The 24,469-nt window shown below is 40.4% G+C and overlaps 1 protein-coding gene across 6 annotated transcripts in view; it reads left to right on the forward strand.

Moving 5' to 3' along the window:
- Window positions 1–2,468: 2,468 nt before the first annotated feature.
- LOC125450231 (ral guanine nucleotide dissociation stimulator-like 1) overlaps window positions 2,469–24,469 on the forward strand; it is a 52,450-nt gene continuing 30,449 nt past the window's right edge. The window contains exons 1-10 of one of the 6 annotated variants that reach the window (XM_059649565.1): window positions 2,470–3,480; window positions 3,808–4,056; window positions 4,289–4,374; window positions 5,154–5,212; window positions 6,571–6,644; window positions 10,481–10,680; window positions 14,110–14,172; window positions 15,576–15,656; window positions 18,002–18,079; window positions 20,362–20,439. In XM_059649565.1, the coding sequence (XP_059505548.1) occupies window positions 6,642–6,644; window positions 10,481–10,680; window positions 14,110–14,172; window positions 15,576–15,656; window positions 18,002–18,079; window positions 20,362–20,439 (503 nt within the window). In that variant the 5' untranslated portion in view covers window positions 2,470–3,480; window positions 3,808–4,056; window positions 4,289–4,374; window positions 5,154–5,212; window positions 6,571–6,641. Of the gene's footprint in view, window positions 4,057–4,288; window positions 4,375–5,153; window positions 5,213–6,570; window positions 6,645–10,480; window positions 10,681–14,109; window positions 14,173–15,575; window positions 15,657–18,001; window positions 18,080–20,361; window positions 20,440–24,469 lie in introns of all 6 variants that reach the window. The other 5 variants (XM_059649566.1, XM_059649569.1, XM_059649570.1 and 2 more) reach the window with 5 other exon arrangements.

Consider the following 24,469-nt stretch of genomic DNA (forward strand, 5'->3'; position numbering starts at 1 on the left):
TCTTTGATTTATAAAGAAAGGTTGGATAGACTTTGACTTTTCTTGCTGGTGCTTAGGAGGTTGAGAGGCGGCCTGTTAGAAGTTCATAAAATAATGAGACATGTAGATAGTATGAATTGTGGTCGTCATTTCCCAAGGATGGGAGATTTCAAGACTAGGGGATGTTTCTAAGTTGGGAGGAGATAATTTAATTTTAAAAAATGCAAGGCAGAACTTTGCAGTGGCTGTGAACAAAGCAATGGCAAGTTCCAGCAGAGAAACAGGTGGCAAAGAAACAGGTGACAGTGAAGCAGGCATGTGAGGGCTAATGTGTTTCGTTTGCCAGTGACATTCACCACTTCACAAAGTGGAGAACGTTGAAGTGCAGCAGCGACGGTGATTATTTTGCAGGATATTCACCTTGCAAATGGGTTTTCCGCCAGTATCCCTGATTACATCGCAATCGACAGGATGAAAGCTGCAGCAAGACGTGTGGAGCCAGTGGTGTAATTGATACGGCATCTGATTTTGAATTGGAAGTTTGGAATATTGTATCCTCTCTCACTCGAGTGAAGTTGACAGTTTTTCTACCCTTGCAAATTGACAGACACTCCCGAAGAGGAATGTCTGGCCAACGCTGTTTTTGTCAGGTTCCCAGCAGCTTAAGTGAATGGATTGCTGGGTTTTGGAAATTGAAAATTGAAATTAAAAGGTAAATGAGTAACTTGAGTGTGGGGCTACTTCAGCTCATTGTATATTTCATATCCCAGCTCATGGCAACAGTACCCATTGTCAGGAGAAACTGCATGTGTTCCACACAAAGCTGCCTTTTGCTGGGAAACCTTGTGTACAGCAGGAGAAGCGGCTAGAACACTGTGTGTATAAGACTGACACTGAGCCACACATCAAACGGTAAAGATAACAAGTAAAGTTGTAAACTTGCTCGCCCAGCTGGCTTGTTTTCGTTCAGACTTTTCGTCACCACGCAAGGTAACGTCATGAGTGAGACTTCCGAAGAAGCGATGTTGTTCTCCTCCACTTGAAATTTATACTGCCCGGTCTGTTCCGGCAACTTCTGTCATTTCGCATTCTGTTCTGTATGGGTTGCATATGGGGTCCAATTCTATTTGTTTGCCGACTGCATTATGGATTGAGAACCATGCCTCTAGGAATTCCCATGTGTGGCTATGTTTGGATTGCACTACTACGGTTATGTTGTCCCAGTTAAACTGATGGCCTTCATTATCCGGGTGTACTGATATTAGGGAAAGTTTGTCATGTCATTTTGCTGCCGGCTGATGTTCAAAATTAAAATTATCCGAGCCCCTCAAGGCACTGACCCGAGTTGTGATGTGCAAAGGACAACACACAAAGGAGGATCCTTGTGTGATTGATCCAATGTGATCTGTATGCCAGGGTAACAGTGAAGACTGGTCTTCAACACCCACATTGAACCTGGCTCCACTTGGCCTCCAGTCACCTCTCACAAACTACCATGGCACTTCACTTTTCCTGACCTCCCCTCTATTCTTGTTTTAAACTGATTGCACGCCAGGCAGTTTCAGCTGGCATTGCTGCTGTGGAACTGTAACATGGAGTGAATCGATTTTGACTGATCAATGACATAATTCTCCTTCTCAAGATCAGTCAGTATTTCAGATTTATTACTTTAAATGATAACCATGAACAGGCTACGACAGTAAAGGCACTGAATCGTAATCTCTGGACCAGCAGGAAAGATCAGTTTATGGCACTCAGGACACTGTCTGATTCGGCCTTGCATTCTCCCAACCTTCTGCACATGATGCCCCTCTGCTCTGTTTCGGTTTTGTTACGTCTTGATATATAACAGTCTCCAGTTATCTATTCTTTTGTTATTTCCAATACATGAGACCCTCTTTCCCTGTCTCTGTGCCTGGCTCCACAGCTCAGTGGTCAGAGCACTGATCTCAGAAACAAGTGGTTGTGAGTTCGAGCCTGTGATAGTGTTTGTACATCCCCTGCTTCAATGGTCAAAAAGCGCCCTTTAAAAATTATCTGAAATTATAACAGTATCATTTCCTCCACAGGCCGGAAATATGTTTGAATTTCCACATTGCTGTTTGTCCTTCCACTTGAGGAGGAGCATTTGGAATGGCAGGAAGCAGCTGACATCAGTGATGTTTGGCTGGAAGTACAAGGTGAAGCAGGAAAACTGTAGGTGAGCAATGGGGGAGGAGCACAAACCCAGGGCATCCATCAAATACTTCCATTTGTTGCTGTGAATAGGTTCTAGTTTTGGAGTCTGGAATGGGACAATAGAGCCAAGTGAGTGAACTTCTGCTTTCTGGGGGTTGCTCTCTCCGAAAGCCTCTGGCACTCTCGGTGGAAGGTGTCCTTGTTAGTTTCCTTCTGTGGGTGAAAATGAGGGTCACTTCCCCGAGGGGGCATGGACACAGTCTTCCCACCTCAAACTTCAGTTTTGCTTGTTGGTTCCTCAAAGTGTTGACCCAGAAACCCGCACAGCACACACTTCATTGGGGAGACAATGGCCTGAGGTTGTTATCACTGGACACTTAATCCAGAGACCCAGATAGTACTTTGGGGACTTGTGTTTGAATCCCGTTGCAGCAGACGGCGGAATTTGAATTCAATACAAACCTGGAATTAAGCGTCTAATGATGAGCATGAATCTGTTGTCCTTTAAGGGAAGTAAACTGCCATTCTAGCTTACATGTAACTCCTGACCCACAGCAATGTGGTTGACTCTTAACTGCTCTCTGGACATTTAGGAATGTGTAATAAATATTACCCTAGCCAGTGATGCCCTCATCCCGTGAATGAATTTAAAAAGTACGTCAGGAATTCCTCCTGTATGCAATGATAACTGATTTGCTTTGCCCAATCTTTATGCAGACTGAAGTCACCTGACTCTTGAAGTCAGTGACCTTTCATCATAGTTAGAGCTCTCCCTTTCTGCTGGTGTCTTCAATTTCCTGTTTAGTGCCTTCTGCTAAAATTACCACACGAGTTAACTGGGGTGTATATACATCGACCACTGTCAATTTCTGTCCCTTGATGTTTCTAAACTGTACCCAGACTCCATTTCACCAGAACTAATATCCATTGTCATTACCATATTAATTTTATTCCGTAACCAGCAATGCTGACCTACCTCCTCCTTCTTGTCAGTCCTTCCAAGAAACTGAATACCTCTGGAGCCCAGCTTCAGACATCGTAGATATTTTGGTTTCTGATTTACCAAAACATCCTGGATTCTGGAAAAGTCTGAGTTCAGTAGAAATTAGCAGTTGTAACGCTGCTATGTAAGAAAGAAGGAGGAACAAAAATAAGGAATAAAGCCAGTTAACATTACTTCAATCAGTTGGGAAAGTGCTTAATAATGTCTCTTCATTAAGTATGTTTCAGCAATGCTTTTAAAACAAAAATCGTATCATCTGATTAAATCAACATGGTCAATCCAGAAGAAGACATTCCATGATGGAGACAGGGCAGTTGCAGGTAAGTTCAAGGTCACCCTGGGGCCAGGCATGTTTGACAATTTCATTCCTTTTTGATAGTCAAACAAGTGAGGTCGCAAAGAGGAAACCAACAGCTGCATAACACTTGGATTCCCAAGAGGCATTTTGTAGGGTGTCACACTGGTGGCTAATAGATAAGATAAGGGCTCTGGAACTGAAGGTAATGTATGAGCATGAATAGAGAGTTGGTGAACATGCAGGACATAACAGTAAGTGTTGTTGTGACTGTGATGAGAGGAGTGCAAAGGATTCGAAGGTGAATATAAAGGTTAAGTTAACCTCAGGGATGTTTTTCATGGACTTTCAGGACAGATGAGACCATCCATCCTCTTGACAGCTGACCAGCCAGTCTGGCCACCAAATAAATTAATAGACATATTGGTCACATGTGGGCAGGCCTCCTGGTGCCTTCACCTCCATGGGCAATATACCAGGAAGGCTGTTCAGGGAAGATGGCGGAGATGGGAAACTGCATCCATGACATGATGCCCACGTTTACAAACAAGCCCTCCCGACATGACAACCGCGCACATGGAGATGAAGTGGAAAACAGCAGGTAACTGCTCGAACAGGTTTTGTGTTCTTTCTCAGGAAGGTTTTCTTTTAAAAAAGAATAAGCCCACTGACATCACAATGGTTTGCCTGTGATGTCATAAACACAAACAAGAATAAACAGTAACTGCTGTGTGTCCTCACTTCATGTTGAGACAACGTGAGGTGAACATTGCAGTATTGTAGCTCTGCAGTTTCAAGTGCGCATCGCTTATTTCTTTTCTCTCCCTCATCAGTGTAATTAGAACTAACACTAATTGAAGCGGAGGGAAAGGAGCAATACCTTCGTGGTATCACTGTTGGTTGTGAGAAGAGTTTTGAGGTAATTTGAATTCAATATATACTGGGCACTATTTGTAAAGAAATTGGATTTTAGTACGAATTTCAAAGACGGGAAAACTGGAAAAACGATGTGAATTTGGGGTAACCCGATTGAATTAATGCGTGTATGTTGTGGGTCGCAATGGTTCCAGTACTTGCCAAAACCAAAATTATATTGGCCACATTTTTGTGTCCGCTCTTTGATGGAGCAAAATGTTTCTTCTGGTCTTTGCTGAAGGTGATATTAGCAGGAAAAATGTTCATCTCGGATGACCACAAGATCCCATTATCACAACAATTCGCAAAAAAAACAAGAATGGAATTCTCCCGTATAAATCATCTACTATTTATCCCTCAGTGAATGTTGTTTCAATGGAAAAGCTAATCATTACCAATTGTTATTCATGAAAACGTGCTTTCTGCACATTAACCAGTGCCTTTCCTACATTACAGCAGCCAAAAAATAGTATTTAGATGAAAAAGGCCCTTTGGGAAATCATTCCAGATGTTCAAGGTGTTGGATTAGAGAAAAGCTTTGTTGAGTTTCATTTTGAACTGAAGTATCTGAAGGGTGATGTCCTGGCTGCTCAGTTGACAAGTTAAAATGTTAAATTGTTGAAGGAAGACCAAGTAGACAGTGAAGGCGCAAATGAATATTTGACATATGTAATGAGGCTGAAGTCAGCATATTTTTTGGTCTAGTATTTAAGTGTGATTGTACTTTCTCTTTTCATGTTGAATTTGGTTTTTACTTTTATGGTGTTTTCATTTGTCTTTTAGGTTTGACGATACTTCACCTTTCTCATTCCTCAGACTCCAACCCACTTTGATTCTGAAAGGTATGAGTTATCATTAATTTTTCACAAAGCACAAGCTTCAATCCAGTTCCTTGTCTCCCTGTGTTCAGTCAGGCATCGACTCACTTATTCCAGACCTCACATGGAAATTTGCCTTTAGAGACAATGGGAACTGCAGATGCTGGAGAATCCAGGATAACAAAGTGTGGAGCTGGATGAACACAGCAGGGAACTGCAGCAGCTTGGCCTGCTGTGTTCATCCAGCCCCACACTTTGTTATCTTGGAAATATTCCTGCTGCTTTGTTCCATTTGCTCATATTCATCAGTGACATATTAAATTAGATTACATTCCCTACGGTGTGGAAACAGGCCCTTCAGCCCAACAAGTCCAAACCGCCCCTTGAAGCATCCCACCCAGACCCATCTTCCATTCACCCACACACCCCTCAACACTACGGGCAAATTAGCATGGCCAATCCACCTAGCCGACACATCTTTGGACTGTGGGAGCACGCAGGCGAAACCCATGCAGACACGGGGAGAATATGCAAACTCCACACAGTCAGCCTGAGCCTGGAATCGAGCCCGGGTTCCTGGCACTGTGAGGCTGCAGTGCTAATCGCTGAGCCACCGTGCCTCCCGTATCCGACGAGATTAAAACAGCAGCGGTCCATGACACCTGTGAAAAGTAGTAGTTGTCAGCCTTGCATCAATGACAGCAGCCTGACCCTGGAGTCAGACAGTTCTCAGTGTAATATCACTGAGCACAATGAGGACTGATGTGGCAGCCCCCTTTTGCGACCTTGACAGACTGAGCAATAGGTGACCCGACATCTAACTGATGTCTCTACAGTTTCCCAGCTGTTTTCTCCCCACTCCCCACACCGGGTTCGGTCTCCCACTGGGCTGACTGTGTCCCACTCACTGGACTGCAGATGTGTGGACTCTGAGAAGCTGACTGCCTTGGGTGTCCATCTGGCAGAGCCCATTACCCTGTATTAATGCCAGAGACTGCTCTTGGTGAACCTATCCTGCATGAAGGCAGCCTCCCTTGCTTTGACTCTGGGTTACTCCCTTTAGATTCTGAGACAGTGCTTCCAGGGTGTGTAGAGTGATTTTTATTCATAATTGATGTGAAAGCTTTGTTAATTTTTATTTTGAGTGGCCTAAAAAGTCTGAATCCTGACGTCCATGTTGGCTCAGTTAGGATTTTAAAGTTGTGTTTTCTGAGCAAGAGCAACATGATATCAGAAGATCAAACAGATCATGGACACATGTAACTACACTGAAGTCAGCATTTTATCTTTTTTGGTCCAGTATTTAATTTTTTTATGGCAGTCTTTCTCTTTACATGTTGAATTTGGTTTGGTCTCTCATGATGTTTTCATTTATCTTATAGATTTGACTGTTGTTTCCGGTCAGTCAGCTTGCCGAAGCAGTCAGATTTCCGTCATACTACTCAGAATAAAAATGGTATGTACTATCCTTGCTTTTTCACACACAACAAATTCCAATCCCCTGATTACTTATTCTTCATATTCCTATATACCATCCAACACTCACTCACTCGCACATTCTTCCACGATGTGCAAGATGTTTTATATATTTGGTCACAGATTTGTCCCGTTTTATTTTGAGGGAGCTGAAATGTTTGAAGGCTGATGCTCTCATCTGCTCACTTGGCCTTTTAAAGTTTCAATTGTTCTAAGGAAGAGCAAGGTGATATTGAAAGAGTAAATAAACATTTGTGTTGACCATGAGGGTTTGTCCTTATCAACTTCTCCCCGTGCCTGACATGCTGGTTAAACAATCACCAGCTGTCTCTCTCTCTCTTGCTCATGTGAGCACAGCCCAATGATGTGGTGTGATAATGGTGACTATTTTTTCGAAGGTGGGTCACTTTGGAACAGACAAGCTGGGTTTTTTTGTGATAATCACTGACTGTTTATGTCAGGAAATATCTATTGCTGCACTTTTCAAATCCGAGCTACGTCCGATGGGTGTGAAATCTGGCGACAGACGTTTTTCCAAAAAATGTTGTCCATTGGAGGTTCTGAAGTTGGACTCTGTTGGGTTCATTCACAACTTCAAGACTGCCATTTATGTTATGCTAGTGTATTCACGGTAAATGGATAAATGGAGTTAAGAGAGAAATGCATCATGATGTGATACAATGGAGCAAGCTCAAGAGACCTTATTCCTGTGAATTCAAAAAATATAGTTTAAGTTCTGAGATATTCAGCAAGCAAACTGTAAGACAAATGGAGTAACAAAAGTATGCTGTGTACTAGGATAGAGATCTGTTCAAACTTTTCTAATTGGTATTAATTAAGGAAGCGACATGTGCAAATTCTTCTTTTCAATTTAAGACTGAGATAGAATAGTCACCCAATTTACATCCATGATGAACATAGAGCAACGATATAGTCATGAAGAGGAATTGTGTCCCTTGATGTAGTGTAGTGGGGGTGGTGAAAATAACTGTCATGTTTTTCATAAATTATTAACAATCATCATGACTAGAACTAACTTATAGCCACAAACTGGAGTGTGTTAATAGGGGTTAAGAGTGGGCATTAGATGGTGTTTCAATCACTGGCCACTTTCCACTGCTCTGCCACATGCTGTGCCTGGCAACCTTCAGTGAACAAAGTCCAAATTTGAACCAGATTTGCAAACCAATTCCTGAATTCGAAACAAGAAAAGAACATGTCATCTGTCAGGCAAGCTAGTGTGTTGTGGCATTTTGACTACGAGAGGAAAATAAAACAATGTTCATGTGGAACTCCACTTAATATTTGAAACCTGAATGTGCACATTTCAGTTGATTCTCTCCGCTGCATAATTAACTTCAACTCTTCCATCCTGCTTTTATTGACATATTAATATCTGCTTGAGAGATTTCCTCCATGCCTGTTGATTGCATGCTGACTGCATGTGTACAATATACTGAGAAAACACACCAGTTTTGATTTATTGCCGCAAAAACTGTGCGTTGAGGGACCGTGATTTACTGCGCTCGATAGTATTTTTGTTTGCTTTTTGCTGGCATTGTGAAAACTTAGAACACTGGAGGGCACATCCTTCCATAGATATCCTGCCCTTTCTTCTGTTACACCGTGCAATGAATGGGAAGGAAAGGAGCGGGAAGAATGATTATGAAGTAAATTTGAGTCGGGGAGCTGATAGCCTTTTACCACAACAGCAGAACAGATGGAAGGAATGAGTAGTCGGGTGAGAGAAAGGAACAGAAATTTCACCATTAAAAATGCTGAAGGCAATGTATTGACAGCTGGTAGCCTTTATTTTAGTCATGTATTGCAAACATTCAATAGTTTTGCTCTTTTAATATTTAAAGATGGACATTACATAATTTCTCTTACTGAGATTGTCATCATGGTCATAAAACATCAATTTATTTTTCATGTTATTTGTCTTACTGGATCAAAATATGATGACACATAAACAATTTGAGCTTCAAAATCTCCCCTTCCCCTACCGCATCCCAATACCAGCCCACCTGGTCCCCGCCTCCCTAACCTGTTCTTCCTCTCACCTATCCCCTCCTCCCACCCCAAGCAACACACCCATTTTCTTCTGTCTAACCTCATCCCACCCCCTTGACCTATTCGACCTCCCCAGCCTGACCTATCCCCTCCCTACCTCCCCACCTACAATCACCTCTACTGGCTCCATTCCTGCCTCGAAACTTGTCTGTCTCCTCTCCACCTATATTCTCATCTACCCATCTTCGATCCGCCTCCCCCTCTCTCCCCATTTATTTCAGAACCCTCTCCCCCTCCCCCTTTTCTGATGGAGGGTCTAGGCCCGAAACGTCAGCTTTTGTGCTCCAAAGATGCTGCCTGGCCTGCTGTGTTCATCCAGTTCCACACTTTGTTATCTTTGTTTGAAGGTTATGCTTTTCTGCAGTCATACTTTTTTATACTTGTGTGGGGTAAAGTTCTTAAAACGGCAACTTCATTTAATTGAAACACATTTTGTACAATTTTCTATTACTTGGAACAAGTCTTGGAAATACATTTCCTGTGAATACAGACGATTCATAATTCTGACAGAACCGGCCAGCTACTCTGGCAAAGTTGAGAGGTTCACATTGGATTTCAAATTTCAAATCAGGCTTCTTCAAGAGTGCTCCAATTCCCTCCTTTGCTGACATGCTCCACCCTGACCCCTGCCCAATCCCAAAGGTATATTCATCTGCTGACATGAAGGAAACTGAATTTGATATAGGGGTGCTTGATGTGATTTGAACTATGAAGTTCTTTGTGAGAGTTCTTAATTTCTTTTGCACACTCCACAGCATCAAGTATGATAACCCTTAGGCAGCACATTGGAAGAAACCTTGCATGGCACGAGTTGTGGAACAAAATAAAACAGAGATTTCCTTTTTCTTCAGTTTCTCCCTCCTTCTATTTTCCGCCAAGTCAGCAAACATTTTACACCTCTCTGCTTTCCTTCCAGTTATGTAAGCTTGCTTTCAAGAGTAATTAGATTCCTCAAAACAATATTGTTCAGAAATGTGAAGTCAGTGATATTGTTAGCAGAGAATTCAAACAGGATTGAAGCCAGACTGTCATGTTTCCTGTTGCTTGCTGTGGCCTCGAGCTGTAGACAGAAGTTGCTGCACATAATTCCACATTTAGTCTGTTGTGGAAACTTTCTGGCCCGTCTGATGACTGGATTAAAGTAGAAATTGAGAAATAGTGGGTAGTCAGCTGAAGGGATTTAATATTAAATATTTATTTACTTAAAATGATGGTTTAATATTCTTGAGATCGATACAAAATAACTCCAAGGCTCAAATTGCTGTTTTGCATGAATCTAGCTGGCAATGTTTCTGTGATGTTTTGACTTTAACTTTGTGTTTTTTTTGAATGGTTCAAGCAATACATGAAGTGACCAGCTGCTTTATCATTGGATTGAACATATTGTATCTCCCCATCAATGGTATTCCCCTCCAACCCTTCAATGCTCATATCTTTGCACTTCTAATTCCGGCCACTTTGATCTTGCCTGCATGCTTGATCTTCTTTATTCTGTCATTGGTGTGTTCAGCTACCCAGTTCTGGGACACTGTTCCAAAACATCTCCTCTTTGTCCTCAAAACCAATCTTTCTGACCAAGCTTTTGGTGACCTGCCCTAGTTTTAGCTTCATGAATCTTGGAGCGATTTTTAAATGATTATGTAAATGTGAAGCATTTTGAAATATTTCTACCATGTCAGAGATCGATACAAATAAACGTTGTTCCTGCATCACATTTACTTTTTAAATTTGTATTCTCTGTAGGCATCAGGAGATGAGCTTCCATCCCATCTCACTGTCGATACCTCCAACGTTCAAATTCTTAACTCTGAGACCTCAAAAAGACTCGTCGAAAATTTTGTAATCGCTCTCATGAACAAGGAGCGTTTCTACATCCGCACATTCTTTTCGACATACAAAGCATATACCACTGCTGAAAGTGTGTTGTACATCCTCCTGGACAAGTGAGCATAAATCTAATGAGCATCTCCTTTGTTTAATGGTAATGATAGAAAAGTATGTTCTGCGAGTAATTTTTGTTATTAATCCTTCTGGCAATGAATCGCTGAAACTAGCCATATGGAAACAACTCTCAGTAAAACTGAGAATCTCCATCCAACCCTCAGTAAGGGAGACGATTTTTTGTTCATTGAAGACACGAACTTACCTGCACCCCAATCCCTTGGACGTTAAGCTCTGCAAATTTGGGCTTCAACTTTCATCCAGTTTCATCAGAAAAGTCCACATTTTTTAAAGTGTTCTGGAGGATTTTATCCTCCACACAGATGGTTTTATCCTACACCTTCTGCCTAAAAGGTCCAGATTCAAATTCTATCTCCTATGTCATGTGTCATAATAAGTTTGAATAACTTGATTAAAAGTAATTAGACTTGAAGTCCTTCATAAAGAGAGTCTGCAGTGGGACTGATGAGCTTGTTTGTTTACAACAAGGCAAAGCAGTCCTTCAGTTCTCCTTTTTTGTGCCCCCATCCCCTTCCAATATCCCTGATCCCAAATGGTGGCACAAATCATGTTTAAGCTCCGCATTCGTGATTTGGGACAGAAGTGAATAAAACATACTCACAAAACATAATGCTGAGACAGGTGCCAATGTATTTTTGATTATTTTTTCGCAATAATGAAGCGATCGAGAACCAGTACAATACAACGATTAAAAAGTGTGGTGAATGTGTTAGGACAATGTCTAGACCTTGGTATTAAAGATAAACAGTGACGTTGACTTCCTTCAATGCTTTTTATGTAGTTTGGAGCTTCCTACAACTATGTTTGGAATGTTTAAGTTTCTGCATGTAGTGAATGGAAAAATGTTATTTTAATTGAAAGAAGCCTATCAATTGTCTGTAATAACAAAGTGTGGAGCTGGATGAACACAGCAGGCTAAGCAGCATCTTAGGAGCACACACGCTGACATGTCAGGCCTAGACCCAGCTTTTGTGCTCGAAGATGCTGCTTGGCCTGCTGTGTTCATCCAGCTCCACACTTTGTTATCTCGGATTCTCCAGCATCTGCAGTTCCCATTATCTCTGATCAATTGTCTGTAAGTCTGTGTTGGGCATAACAATCAAAGTTTGGAAGCTGAGTTCAAGGTGAGGAACCTTCATTGCAAAACTGAAATGTTGGTCAAATGAATGTCTGCTTCCAACTGAAATATGCAGGAATACCGCAATTCTGTAATAATAGGTGAAATGTTTTTCAAATGACATCAGTGATGGTTTCTCTTGTCACCTCAGTTTTTATACATTAGTTTTTTGCATGTTGGGTGAGGATTGAACAGTTTATGTACTTCACAAATGGTGTTTTGGGGTAACTTATAAAAACTCAGTTCGGAGACAAAGCGATTCTCATCACTGCTGACCTTCAATTGATGTACCTCTGACATTAGAGGGATATCCCTGGGTAGGAAAAGTTTCCCAAATGTGCTGTGGTTAAAAAATTGGAGAAAATCAGCAAATAACCAGAGATTATTAGATTTTTCTTCAAAGCAGTCAGCTAATGAGCTGGCTTTCATGAACCCAATGGGTTGCAGAAATCGACCCAGCTGGACCTTTCAAAAGGGAATTTGGGTTTCTCTTTTTGCCTGTTGCCAAAATATTCTCTTTCTTTGCCCAAGTAAATAAATGTTCCAGCAGAATAATTCCAGCATTAAGCTTCTGAGTTTTTAAAAAAAGATGACCCATACTTGCCGTAGAATTTGAAACATCACAGCTCACTTATGTGTCTCACGTTATCTCTCCGAGGTGAGATAGTGGACAACGATTCTTCGCAGGTTATTCCTTTCTTATTTGCTTTTGTGTTAGGCCGGTGGTCATCTTAGATGATGGTATTCTTTTAAAGGTAAAGTGAAGATTTCATAAAACCAAGGAATCTCAGCAAACTTGTTGAAATTTGAGGAGTTTGGTTCTCATTAAACTCTAAGGTAGCTGTGGTTAAGACAATCATCTGTTATATTTACTGTCTCCTCCTTTCACAATGTAGCTGTTTATTACTTTGGCTGCTTAGATCTCTAACTTGTCCATTGTCTATTGGTGAAAGTCTCCATCTGCAGGGAGATTCTTGGAGTTTTTAAAAAGTCAACAACAAAGTGGCTTCCATGCCATTCAAAAGTTCAAACCCATTTTACCAACTGGACAGATTTTGTGTTGAAGATCAGTGTTTGAGCCAACCATTTTAATTTGGCTAAAAGATCATCATAATTCAACGGATGTTTATAGCATCCGTTCACCTTACAGGCACCCTACATTTCAAAATTTTCCTTTATCCGTGGTGAAAGGGAGAAACAGTCTGACTAGTTGCTACAGTTATTTTGGTGTTCTGTAATTAGATCCAGGGAATTCATCCCTTTTTACGTGTGCTTTTATACGTGAGAATTAACTTGAGTTCAAAATGGTTAGGATCGTATCGTATGAGTATAATTTAAAAAATCTGTTCCTGCCCAAGTTTTCCAAGTGTTGACGACCAGTCCATGACTTCTGAAGGAATGAATTTATGACTGACAGATTTGGTGACGTGACAAAGATGGGCTAAAAAATTAACCTTAGAGGACTTTGGAATACTGCAGAGAAATATAAGTTTAGCAAGTAGTCAACGATCTGACAAATAGAGTTGTATATGGGTAAATTTGAAGTCCATTTTGGCAGAAAGAATAGCAGTTTTGTTTTTATTGAGGGAGATTGCATTGCTCTGAGATAGAGTGGAATCTGGGTATCCTCGTGCATGAATCACAAAATGATCATGTACAGACACATTAAGTAATTTGGAAAACAATTAAATGTTTTCATATTATCATGAGGGAATTTAAGCACAAAATTAGGGATCACTGGTTATCCAATATCTTGAATGATTTTCTTTGTACTGGTCAGTGTATTTCAAGGATGGAAGTAAATATATTAGACACAGTTCAGAGCAGGTTTCCCAGAATAACACCAAGACTAAGTGACTTGTCTTACAAGGAAAATTTGCACAGGCAAGGCTTGCATCAGTTGGTGTTTAGGGAAGGAAGAGGCAATGTGTTTGAAACAAAAAAAACCTGACGATTTGGACAGGGTAGACAAGGAGACAATGTTTCCTCCTGTAGAAGAGACTAGAATGAAGGGCGAGTGTCTAAAGGGCAGTGGTTGTTAATTTAAAACAGTGATTTTTTAAAAAAACATTGAACCACATTGAATGCTTTACTCTTCTCTGTGGCAGGGGATGAGGCAGGTATGCTGTAAAGTGCCAAATTGGAGTTTCAATGCAAAGTATTAACAAACTCGGTAATCAAGGCTTCAAATGCCGAAATCCTGACCCTTCAGATGTTTTTCAGTGGCTGAATGCAAATTGTAGATTCAAGCTTGTTTAAAATCACTTAGTTTGTGCTGTCTGACCAATTGCAGATATGGAAGCTTTGGCACCTCAGAGGCAGAAGAGATTCCAGTAATCGATTCAGTGAGCACAAAGTAAGCTTTAGTCTAATGTGTGACTTAATTAAATTTCATCCAAAATACAACTATGTTAAAAAACCTGCTGGCACTTCCTGTAAGATCTGTGGAGGGCCTTCCTCCCACAGGAATGCAGCAAACACTAGACAGCAGCAGTCACACTAACAAAGTTGCTTGATTGTATCAAAAATCTACACAGATTTTGTTTGTTTAAAAAGAAAAGTTGTATCAACAGAAAAGATCCAAAAGTGTTCAGTGAAAAATTGCTCATCCATTCACTATTCAGATCTCTATTTGTCGCCAAACATTTAGATAGCTGAACTCTGAATTAAGGATACAACATGTTGAAGAATTTAGGTTCCTACCTCCTCCCCTCCCCTCAGTCTGCCTGTGCTGTCTTTCAAATCTCCTGTGAAGGTTTTGAAGAAAAACCTACTCCCAGTACATCTGGAGGGTGATCTATTTTATAAAAACAGTTGACCAAAGAATGAAATAGAGGCAGAGCTGCAATCTTTTCTTTGCTGTCATTAAGGTTGGTATTGCTGAGCTTACACAAAAGAGATTTGCAGGCCAATGTCCACTGTGGGAGTTGTGGAACTCTCATATTTGCAAGACAGACAGACACAAGTGGCTTTTAGCTGGTGACTTACTTCATGCCCAGTGAGTCATGAAACCAGCTACTTTGCCCACCGCTGACAATACAGTATAATGGTGCAGAAGAGAAATTCAGCTTTCCACATGAACTCCCCTCCACTTTACCAAGAATGTCATGTCTCAGGCCAAGGCCAGTTGACTTGGGAAATGCAGCCCTGTATGTCGAGACACTATCTGAAGTATTTCATCGGAAAGTTGGTTGCCTTTCTATATTTGGGCCTGGAGCTCTTTGTTTGAGATATTATTCGACTTTGCAACAAATATAAAATGATGAAGAAATGGATCTGATACATCCGTCTGTCTCTCTCTCCTTCTCTCTCTCTCTCTCTCTCTTTCTTTACTGCCACACCCCAGTCTCACGGTCTTATCCTGCAAACTGCAGTTAAGGGCTTTGTGGAGACAAATCACCATATTCTGTAGTTGCGTCTAGACCTGTTGTTACAAAATTAGCTGTCAATGGCTCAAATTACGGACTCAATGTCTTTCAGGTGTATGACGATAATTTTATTGTGGATGTAGATGTTCGCTTAAATTTACTTGATAGCGCTTTTATGACCATTTGCAGAATATCTGACAGTGCAAACAACAAGGTAGATGGGAAACCATGCACTCTAAAATCTATCATGAAAGAATAAATTTGAATACAACAAGCAGTTAAGGTTTTGCTTTATTCAGAGTACAAGGAATACAAAGGAAACTGCCGATGTGTGAACAATTACTGGGTGCAAATGTTTGTTTAAAATGACATTCTTCACAACTAATTTCAGCAGCGGAAACAATGATAACATTCCGAGCTGTGAGGAGCTTGAAAATCCAGTGCCTACAGAGACAGTTACAGAGATCAGAAAGTAAGTATTGATCCAATGTGTGAGGAAATGATGCTTTAATCAGAATACAAAAATGTGAAGGGCAACTGCTGGAGGGCCACCATTTTCAGGAGCATTATTTAGAGACTTTCTCCTGAAACTTAGCAGCATCTGGGGAGAGAAAGCAGAGTGGACGCTTTGAGTTGAGGTTCCCCTGATCAGAACTTCACATCTCTGAAGAAGTGTCGCTTGGCTCAACTTGAACTCTGTTTTCTGTCTGCAGATGCTGCAAAACCTGTAGACTTTCTCCAGAAACATCTGCCTTTCTTTCAGATTGTCTGCGTCCGTAGTTTGTTTTTTTTGACATTAAAGAAACAGTTGGCTGTTGTTCTAATACTTGCTCTGTTCTTAGTGTTGTAAAAAGAAATTTTAGATGGAAGCTTGTGGTTCTTGCTGCAGGCCTTCTGCTGGATCTGAAACCTGGAGGCCTTGGCCGATTCCAGCGGGAACCAATACAGAGATTGCTGCTGGCGTTACTCACCAGTTGACGGTTTGGCTCAGTTTTGACAGCTGCTGGTCCAGAGAAGGAGATGGCAGATCAGCATCTTTCTCAGCCCAACTGTTAATGCTGATTTTCACTGAGGTTGTGTATGTGGACGCCATCAGGGAAATGAGGGAGGCAGTCCTTCGAAGTCAAGGAGAGTCCAGGTGTCAAAGAGAACTGGTCCATGTCACATAGCTTTGCAATGTGTAGGTGGCAAACTCCCTCCCTGCCATTTTCCTAATCCTCCCGCCTCCCATTTAAATGCCAGCGAATGATTGGGCATGCATTAACACACAGTCTTTAATGGAATATTTCTTTTCCAAACATTGGACTGTGCACTGCCGGTAAATATATTGACAAATTTGACTCTCTAACTCTATTTCCAATGTTATTACATGCAACACCTCCCCCCATCGCCCAAAAAAATACAGACCGTGGTATTTTGAAAACATGTGTGAAAGTTGAAATTCCTTCTTCCTTGCAACTTCCCCAGCTTCTATTCCAGACTCAAGTCCTGTCACTTGCAAACCACCTTTTAATGCTTGGAGGTGAAAAACAAATCTCAATCTGTTGTAGTTACATACATCAGAAATGTTGCCTGTTTAACAAACCCAGTTGATAAGCACTTGAAAACTTGGGAGAGCTTGTCATCTGAAGAGTGGTTGAGGGTTTTGGTTCAGTTTAGGATGGAGTTTAGAAGGATGGGAGGGAATGTCATTGAAACTTTCAGAATACTGAGAGACCTGGAAGGATTGCATATGGAATGGAGAAGATATTTCCACTAGTAGGAGAGATTAGGACATGCCGGCGCAGTCGCACAGTGAAGAGACCAACCTTTAGAACTAAGGTAAGAAAGAATTTCTTCAGTCAGGGAGTTGCTCATCTGTGGAAAACATTGCAGAAAGCCATCGAGGCCAAGTCATTAGGTCTATTTAAGATATCTAGAGAGAAGGGTTCTTGATTAATAAGAGGATCAAGGGTACCAGAAGAAGGCTGGCAATTGGGCTTGAGAAACATCACAGTCAGAATTGAATGGCAACGCAGACTCAGCAGGTCGAATGAGCTAATTCTGCCCCTATATCTTCTAGTCTTATGGATCCACACTAAATACTTCAATGTTCATTTTGGGAGTAAGCCATTTCTGGGAGCAAGTGCTTGTTTACAATGTCTTCAATTTTTGCCTTATATAGTCAGGAAGGCAAATGCAATGTTGGCATTTATTTTGAATGTAAAAACAGGGCTGTACCTCTGAGGCTTTGTAAGGCTCTGGTCAGGTCATACTTGGAGTGCTGCGTGCAGATTTGTGTCCTATATCTCAGGAAGGATGTACTGTCCCTGGAATGGGTTCAGAGGAGATTCACGACAGTTGTCCCAGGAATGGAAAGCAAAACATATAGGCAATGTTTGAGGAATCCAGAACTATATTCATTGGAGTTTAGAAGGATGAGGGGTGATCTAATTGAAACTTTCAGAATACTGAATGGCCTGGACAGAGTGGATGTTGGGAAGATGCTTCCATTGATAGGAGAGACGAAGACCCGAGGGCACGGCCTTAGAATAAAGAGGAGACCTTTTCAATTGGAGATTTGGAGAAACATCTTCAGCCAGAGAGTGTTGAATCTCTGAAATTCACTGCCACAGAAGGCTGTGGAGGCCAGGACATTTAAAACTGAGACAGATAGGTTCCTGATTATCAAGGGGATCAAGGGCTATGGGGAGAAAGCAGGAGAATGATGTTGAGGAACTTATCACCCATGATTGAATGGCAGAACAGATTCAATGGGCTGAATGGCCTAATTTCTGCTCCTATGTCTGATGGTCTTATGGTCTTAATGAATTGCAGGTCCAAAACCTTTGATGGCCCAAACTCTGAGAAAGATGAAGAACCAAGTTCACCAAAAGCGACTGCAGAAATCTCAAAGTAAGTTTCATCCTTCTGTGCTTCATTCATAATACATAATATGAAAAGAAATTGCTGTGAATATAGTAGCTCCTGAAAGATTATGTCACCATTCGAGATGATAAAAATCACATTAAAGAAACAGCTTTACTCCCTCTGCGGCCATTGCCAGTAATTAAATCAATGACACATTTCAGCCTTTGATCCACAGAAAACACTCAAAAATGTTCAGTGAAAAATTGGTTGGCCCTCAACATCCAGATCTTGGTGGTCTAACTTGCAACAATGCTAAACTGTGAAACCACCCACCTCCCCTCAAATGCACCAGCCTATGTAGCTGGAGTGACCTACATATTTTCTCTGAAAATTTGGAAAGCAAACCATCTAGTGTAGTCATTCGTCTGGACTTTGACCAAATGGGGACTTGAAATACAGAGCATTTTGGGATTCAGTATTTATTTTCAATGTTTATAAGTCAGTTGTAGATGCAAATCCTTTCCTTAATTTGTGCTTCATGAGCACTTGCAGCTGCAGATATTTTGGCCATATCGATTGTCGGGTGGGTGGGAATCAAAGTTTGCCAGGCATCTGTGTAACCATGAGGAAGCAAGGTTGATCGGAAATAATTTTGATGTGTTTTAATTCTGCTTCATTTGGAATGCAGCAGTGTGAAAAGGGAATTATGGCGAATCATTGATTTCAAATTTTTTGTTGCAATGTAATGAATGCCACTGCAGACTATAGCAGTCATATAAAGTGTCTGCTGGACTGCCTCCCTGGAAAATGTATAACAGAGACAGTTGCCTTAAATGATAGCATCACCGCTGAAGCATCCAAAACACTGAGATGGGAAATTGTTTTCAGATCAATATTGAGGTTATATTTCTGGACAACGTGGCTCTGGTAAAAATACTAAAGAAATGGGTTAATCTCCTCTACCCCACCTCAGCACTTCTCTGTGTTCCTCCGTCCTGCTTCAGCTGCACCCTCCCCACAAACTTCCTCCAAGTTCATTGAAGTGTCGTCCAAACTTCCGTGACATTTGAATAAATATTCCTACAATTAAGAATGTGACCTGCTCCCGGTGTCCGAGCCTTGGTATTTCTCCCATACAATATTGCCATTGAATAATTTGTGTTTTTAATTATCTAATCTGGCCATCTGCCATGTGTATCCATGGAGTCAGGCACTTTCCTAAGTCAGAGACCTGGAATTAATCCTGAGCTTATTCTGTCCAAATCTTTAACTAAACTCAGAATTATTAAAGGAGCAGGAAAGAAAAATGAATAAAATTAATTTTTCAGCAAAACAGCCAATGGTGACTAATCTGACATTAAGCTTCAGTGAATTTGAGCAATGACAAATTCCTACATCAGTGCTCCGAATCAAACTTTGAGTTACAAGCTGTGCTTGTGAGGGTTGAATTGTCAATAGTCTGTAAAGAGCTTGAGTTTCTTTGTCAGAGATGAGGAAGTTCAACTTAAATCCTCTCTTTTGGGATGTTTATTGTCTGTCCCAGTGCAGAGGTTCTTTATTTGACATCTTTACACCTCATCTACCCACTGGCTCCCCCTCACAGCCAAAAACCCCAGTGTTGATAAGAGTGCCAGAAATTAAAATTGTGATCACATGCACAATTAAAATGATTTATTTGGTGTTTTGTGACCAGTTGCAGCTGTGAAAATGTTGACATGTCACACTGTGTAGTGGGTGGAATCCTACGTTTGTCAGAAACTGAAAGAGTAATTGACAAGTAAATTTGATGTGACGTCAGATTAAACCTGTTGTACAGTATTTGGGATCTAATACTGTGAAAGGAAACTGTTGGGATTTGCTGTAAGATTATGTCAGGGTTGCTTCAGGAAGATACCCCAATTGGCAGTGCAGTGAGCACCAGTCCAGACAATAGCAATCACATGAAGCAACTGCTTGACTGCTTCTGCAATGTTTGGCTTATTTTGGGAGGTGAGATAATGTTGAATTAGCATAAGGCTTTCAAAGCTTTTCAGTGGTAGATTGAATTTTGCTTGTCTTTCAGTATTTAGTTCTTGCATAGCCCAGAAACAACTTTCAACAAGGGTGAAATACTGAAGAAATGGCTTTCTCTCGTTTTTGCCCTGCTCTGTCTCTTCCAACCCCCACCCCAGCACTGCCTCAATATGAAGACCTGTGGGCATCCTGTGGAAGTCAAAACAATCCATCTCTCAAGACTGTGATTTTTTGTGTTGAATTGGGTTGGATTTAATTCTGGATGAGTTTGCCTATTCCAAATGACTTAATTTGTCCTCTTTGATCAATTGCAGTTCTGGAAATGTTGACAGTGCAAATGGTGAGGAAAATGGAAGTTGTGGTTCTTCAGGATCCAGTGAAATAATTGCTGAGTAAGTTTAATTGCATGCATGACAAAGTGAATCATTATTCAGAATATGACAAAGCGGTAGGAAATAGCTGGGGAGCTAGCAGTTTGTGCAGTGTTGTACAGCCATCGAATGGTTATAGCCCAGAGACAATGATTTGATAATGTTTGTACCAGCTCTCAAAGAGGGACTTGCCGATGTTCAGTCCTAAATCCCTTTACTGTGTAACACTGTGAAACGTCTCCTTTCGAAATTTGTAGCTCACTTTTGAAGACCCCATTTGAAGCTGCATCCACCACACTATTAGGTAGAGCTTTCCAGTTCCTAAATAGGCTATTTAATAAAAAAATCCTTGTCACCATTGGTTCTTCTTGCTGATCATCTTAAATCAGTGTCCTTTTCTTCTTAAGCCTTCTGTCACAAGGAACCAATTGTTCTTATCCATTCTAACCAAATCCCTCATGATTTTGAACACTTTTAAAACCACTTTTTAGTCTTCTCCAAGAGCAGCCTGAGCTCCTTCAGCCTGTCCACAGGGCTGTCTAGTTTTCATCTCTGGTAATATTTTTTGTGAATGTTTTGTGCACCCTCTCAAATCCCTTCCTGAGGTGTGGTTGGTAAATACCAGAGTTGAAGGCAAATCGGGAGTATTTTTAAATAAACATTTGTCAGAACATATTTGTTTTTCATACAATGCTCCAATTTTTAAAGTTCAGAATCCTGATGATATCTTCAACCTGCACTACCACTTCTATAATTATTGTGCACACACATACACACACACTATATATCGAATATCAGACATGGATCATTTCAGGAAGCACCATATCATAAGATATTTATTTTGGCTCCAGAAGAGAGGAAGGAACAATCCAGAATAATTTTGATTTGGAGGAGGTCCAACTTCAAAAGGAGCAAGGTGTTTGCTGCAAGTAAATTTGAACACAAGTTCAGGCATTTACTGACATGAAACAGCAGTCTGTCTTACAGCAGGAGGTTGTTTAGTGACAGTCTCAGAATGTTCCCACAAGCAGGAGAGAGTAGCAAATGGTACAAATGATGAGGATTATTGATGACCCCAATGTGTACAGAGTTAAATATAGGTACTTCAGAAGGGAAGTGTGGAAGGAAAGGAGACTGGCAAACATTTTCAGGTGCCTTGCAGCATTCAGTAATCTCTTGCTAAATGTGGATTTGCATGTGTAAGAGATTTAAAGTTCCCACAAAAAAATGTGCCATATTAATGCAGTCAGAATGATTTCACGGGCAATACACAACTGTTCTAATTTTCAAAATGAAAAAAGAGTTGTGGAAATCCCAGTGTGTGACGTTCATTCTGCTTCCCCGACATTTACATTAGATTTTATTTTCTCGAAGATGAACTTCTAACTATTTTGAGCCCCCCCATTTCCTGCAGGAATCCTTGACAACATCCTGTGATGAACTTGTTTGTTTACGACAAGGCAAAGCAGTCCTTCGGTTCTCTTGTTTTGTGCCCCTATCCCCTTCCAATATCCCTGATCCCAAATGGTGGCACAAATCATGATTGAGCACCCCTCTAGTGGTTTGGGACAGAAGTGAATAAAACATACTCACAAAACATCATGCAGAAGCAGGTGGCCACGTATTTCTGATTAATTTTTCGCAATAATGAAGTGATTTTGATCCAGTACAACACAAAGTTTAAAAAATGCGGTGAATGAGTTAGGATGACGACTAGACTTTGGTATTAAAGATAAACAGTGATGTTGACTTCCTTCCATACTTTTTATGTAGTTTGGAGCTTCCTGAAACAATGTTTGGGATGTATAAGTTACTGCATGCAGTGAATGGAAAATTGTTATTGTCATTGAAAAAAGTCTGTCAATTTCTGTCAGTCTGTGTTGGGCAAAACAATCAAAGTTTGGAAGCTGAATGCAGTATGAGGAGCCTTTTTGCAAAACTGAAATGTTGGTCAAATGAATGTCTGTTTACAACTGAAATATGCAGGAGTACCGCAATTCTGTAATAGTGGGTGAAATGTTTTTCAAATGGCATTAGAAGATGTCACCTCTTGTCACCTCAGTTTTTTTAAATACATTATTTTTCTAAATGTTGGTGAGTATTTAACAGTTTATGCAATTCACAAATTTTTTTGGGGGTAACTGATCAAAACTTAGTTCAGGAACAAAGCGATTCTCACCACTGTTGACCTTCTATTGATGTGCCTCTGACATTACAGGAACACTCCAGGGATGAAAAGTTTCACAAATGCGCTATGCTTATAAAATTTGAGAAGATCAGCAAATAACCAGCGGTGATTAGATTTTTCTTCAAAGCAGTAAGCTAATGAGCTGGCTTTCATGAACCCAGTGGATTCCAGAAATCGATCCAGCTGGACCTTTCAAAAGGGAATTTGGGTTTCTCTTTTTGCCTGTGGCCAAAATATTCTCTTTCTTTGCCCAAGTAAATAAATGTTCCAGCAGAATAATTCCACCAATAAGCTTTTGAGTTTTAAAGAAAAAGATGACCCATACTTGCCCTCGAATTTTAAACATGACAGCTCACTCATGTGTCTCACATTATCTCTCAGAGGTTCAATAGTGCATAAAGATTCTTTGCAGGTTATTACTTTCTTATTTGCTTTTGTGCTGTGCCTGTAGTCATCTTTGATGATGGTATTCTTTTAAAGGTCAAGCAAAAAATTTGTAAAACCAAGGAATCTCAGCAAAATGTGGTTTGTTGAAATTTGAGGAGGTTGGTTCTCATTAAACTGTGAGATAGCTCTGGTTAAGACAATCATCTGTTATATTTACTAACTCCTCCTTTCACAGTGTAGCTGTTTATTACTTTGGCTGCTTAGATCTCTAACTTGTCCATTGTCTTTTGGTGAAAGTCTCCATCTGCAGGGAGATTCTTGGAGTTTTTAAAAAGTCAACAACAAAATGGCTTCCATGCCATTTGAAAGTTCAAATCCATTTTACCAATTGGACAGATGTTGTGTTTAAGATTAGTGTGTGAGTCAACCATTTTAATTCGGCTAAAAGATCATCATAATTCAATGGATGCTAATAGTATCCATTCACCTTACACACAACCCACATTTCAGGATTTTCCTATATCCGTAGTGAAAGGGAGAAACAGGCTGACTCAATGCTACAGTTATTTTGGTTTTCTGTAATTCGATCCAAGGAATTCATCCCTTTTTGCATGAGTGTTCTCATTTACTTAGGTGTTTATTTGAGACAGAGAATTAACTGGAGCTCAAAATTGTTTGGATCACATAATTTCAATATAATTTTAATAATCTGTTTCTGCCCAAGTTTTCCAAGTATTGACAAACAGTCGATGACTTACGAAGGAATGAATTTATGACTGACAGATTTGCTGAAGAGACAAAGATGCATTAAAAAAATAACCTCAGAGAAGGTTGGAATACTGCAGAGAAAGAGAGGTTGAGCAAGTAGTCAAAGATCTGACAAAAGACAATAGTACATGGGGAAATTTGAAGTCCATTTTGGAAGGAAGAATAGCAGTTTTTATTATTGAAGGAGATTGCATAGCTCTGATTTAGAGTGGATTCTGGGTATCCTCATGCATGAATCACAAATTGCTTATGTACAGATACATTAAGTAATTAGGAAAGCAAATAAATGTTTTCATGTTATCATGAAGGAATTTCAGCACTAAAGTAGGGATCACTGGTGAGCCCATATCGTGAATGATATTCTTTGTATTGGTCAGTCTTTTTTAAGGATGGACGTAAATATATGAGAGGCAGTTCAGAACAGGTTTATCAGAATAATAGAGACTAAGTGACTTGCCTCACAAGGAAAATTTGCATAGGCAAGTCTTGCATCAGTCGATGTTTAGGGAGGAAGGTACAATGTGATTGAAAGAAAAAAACCTGAGCATTTGTACAGGGTAGATATGGAGACAATGTTTCCTTTTACAGAAGAGCCTAGAATGAAGGGTGAGTGTCTAAAATTCAGTGGTTGTCAATTTAAAACAGTGATTTTTAAAAAATCTCAAAATGTGGATATTCTTTTAAGTTTTCTTCCTGTAATGATGGTAA

Source organism: Stegostoma tigrinum, chromosome 11 (genome assembly GCF_030684315.1).
Source record: "Stegostoma tigrinum isolate sSteTig4 chromosome 11, sSteTig4.hap1, whole genome shotgun sequence".
Lineage (NCBI taxonomy): Eukaryota > Metazoa > Chordata > Chondrichthyes > Orectolobiformes > Stegostomatidae > Stegostoma > Stegostoma tigrinum.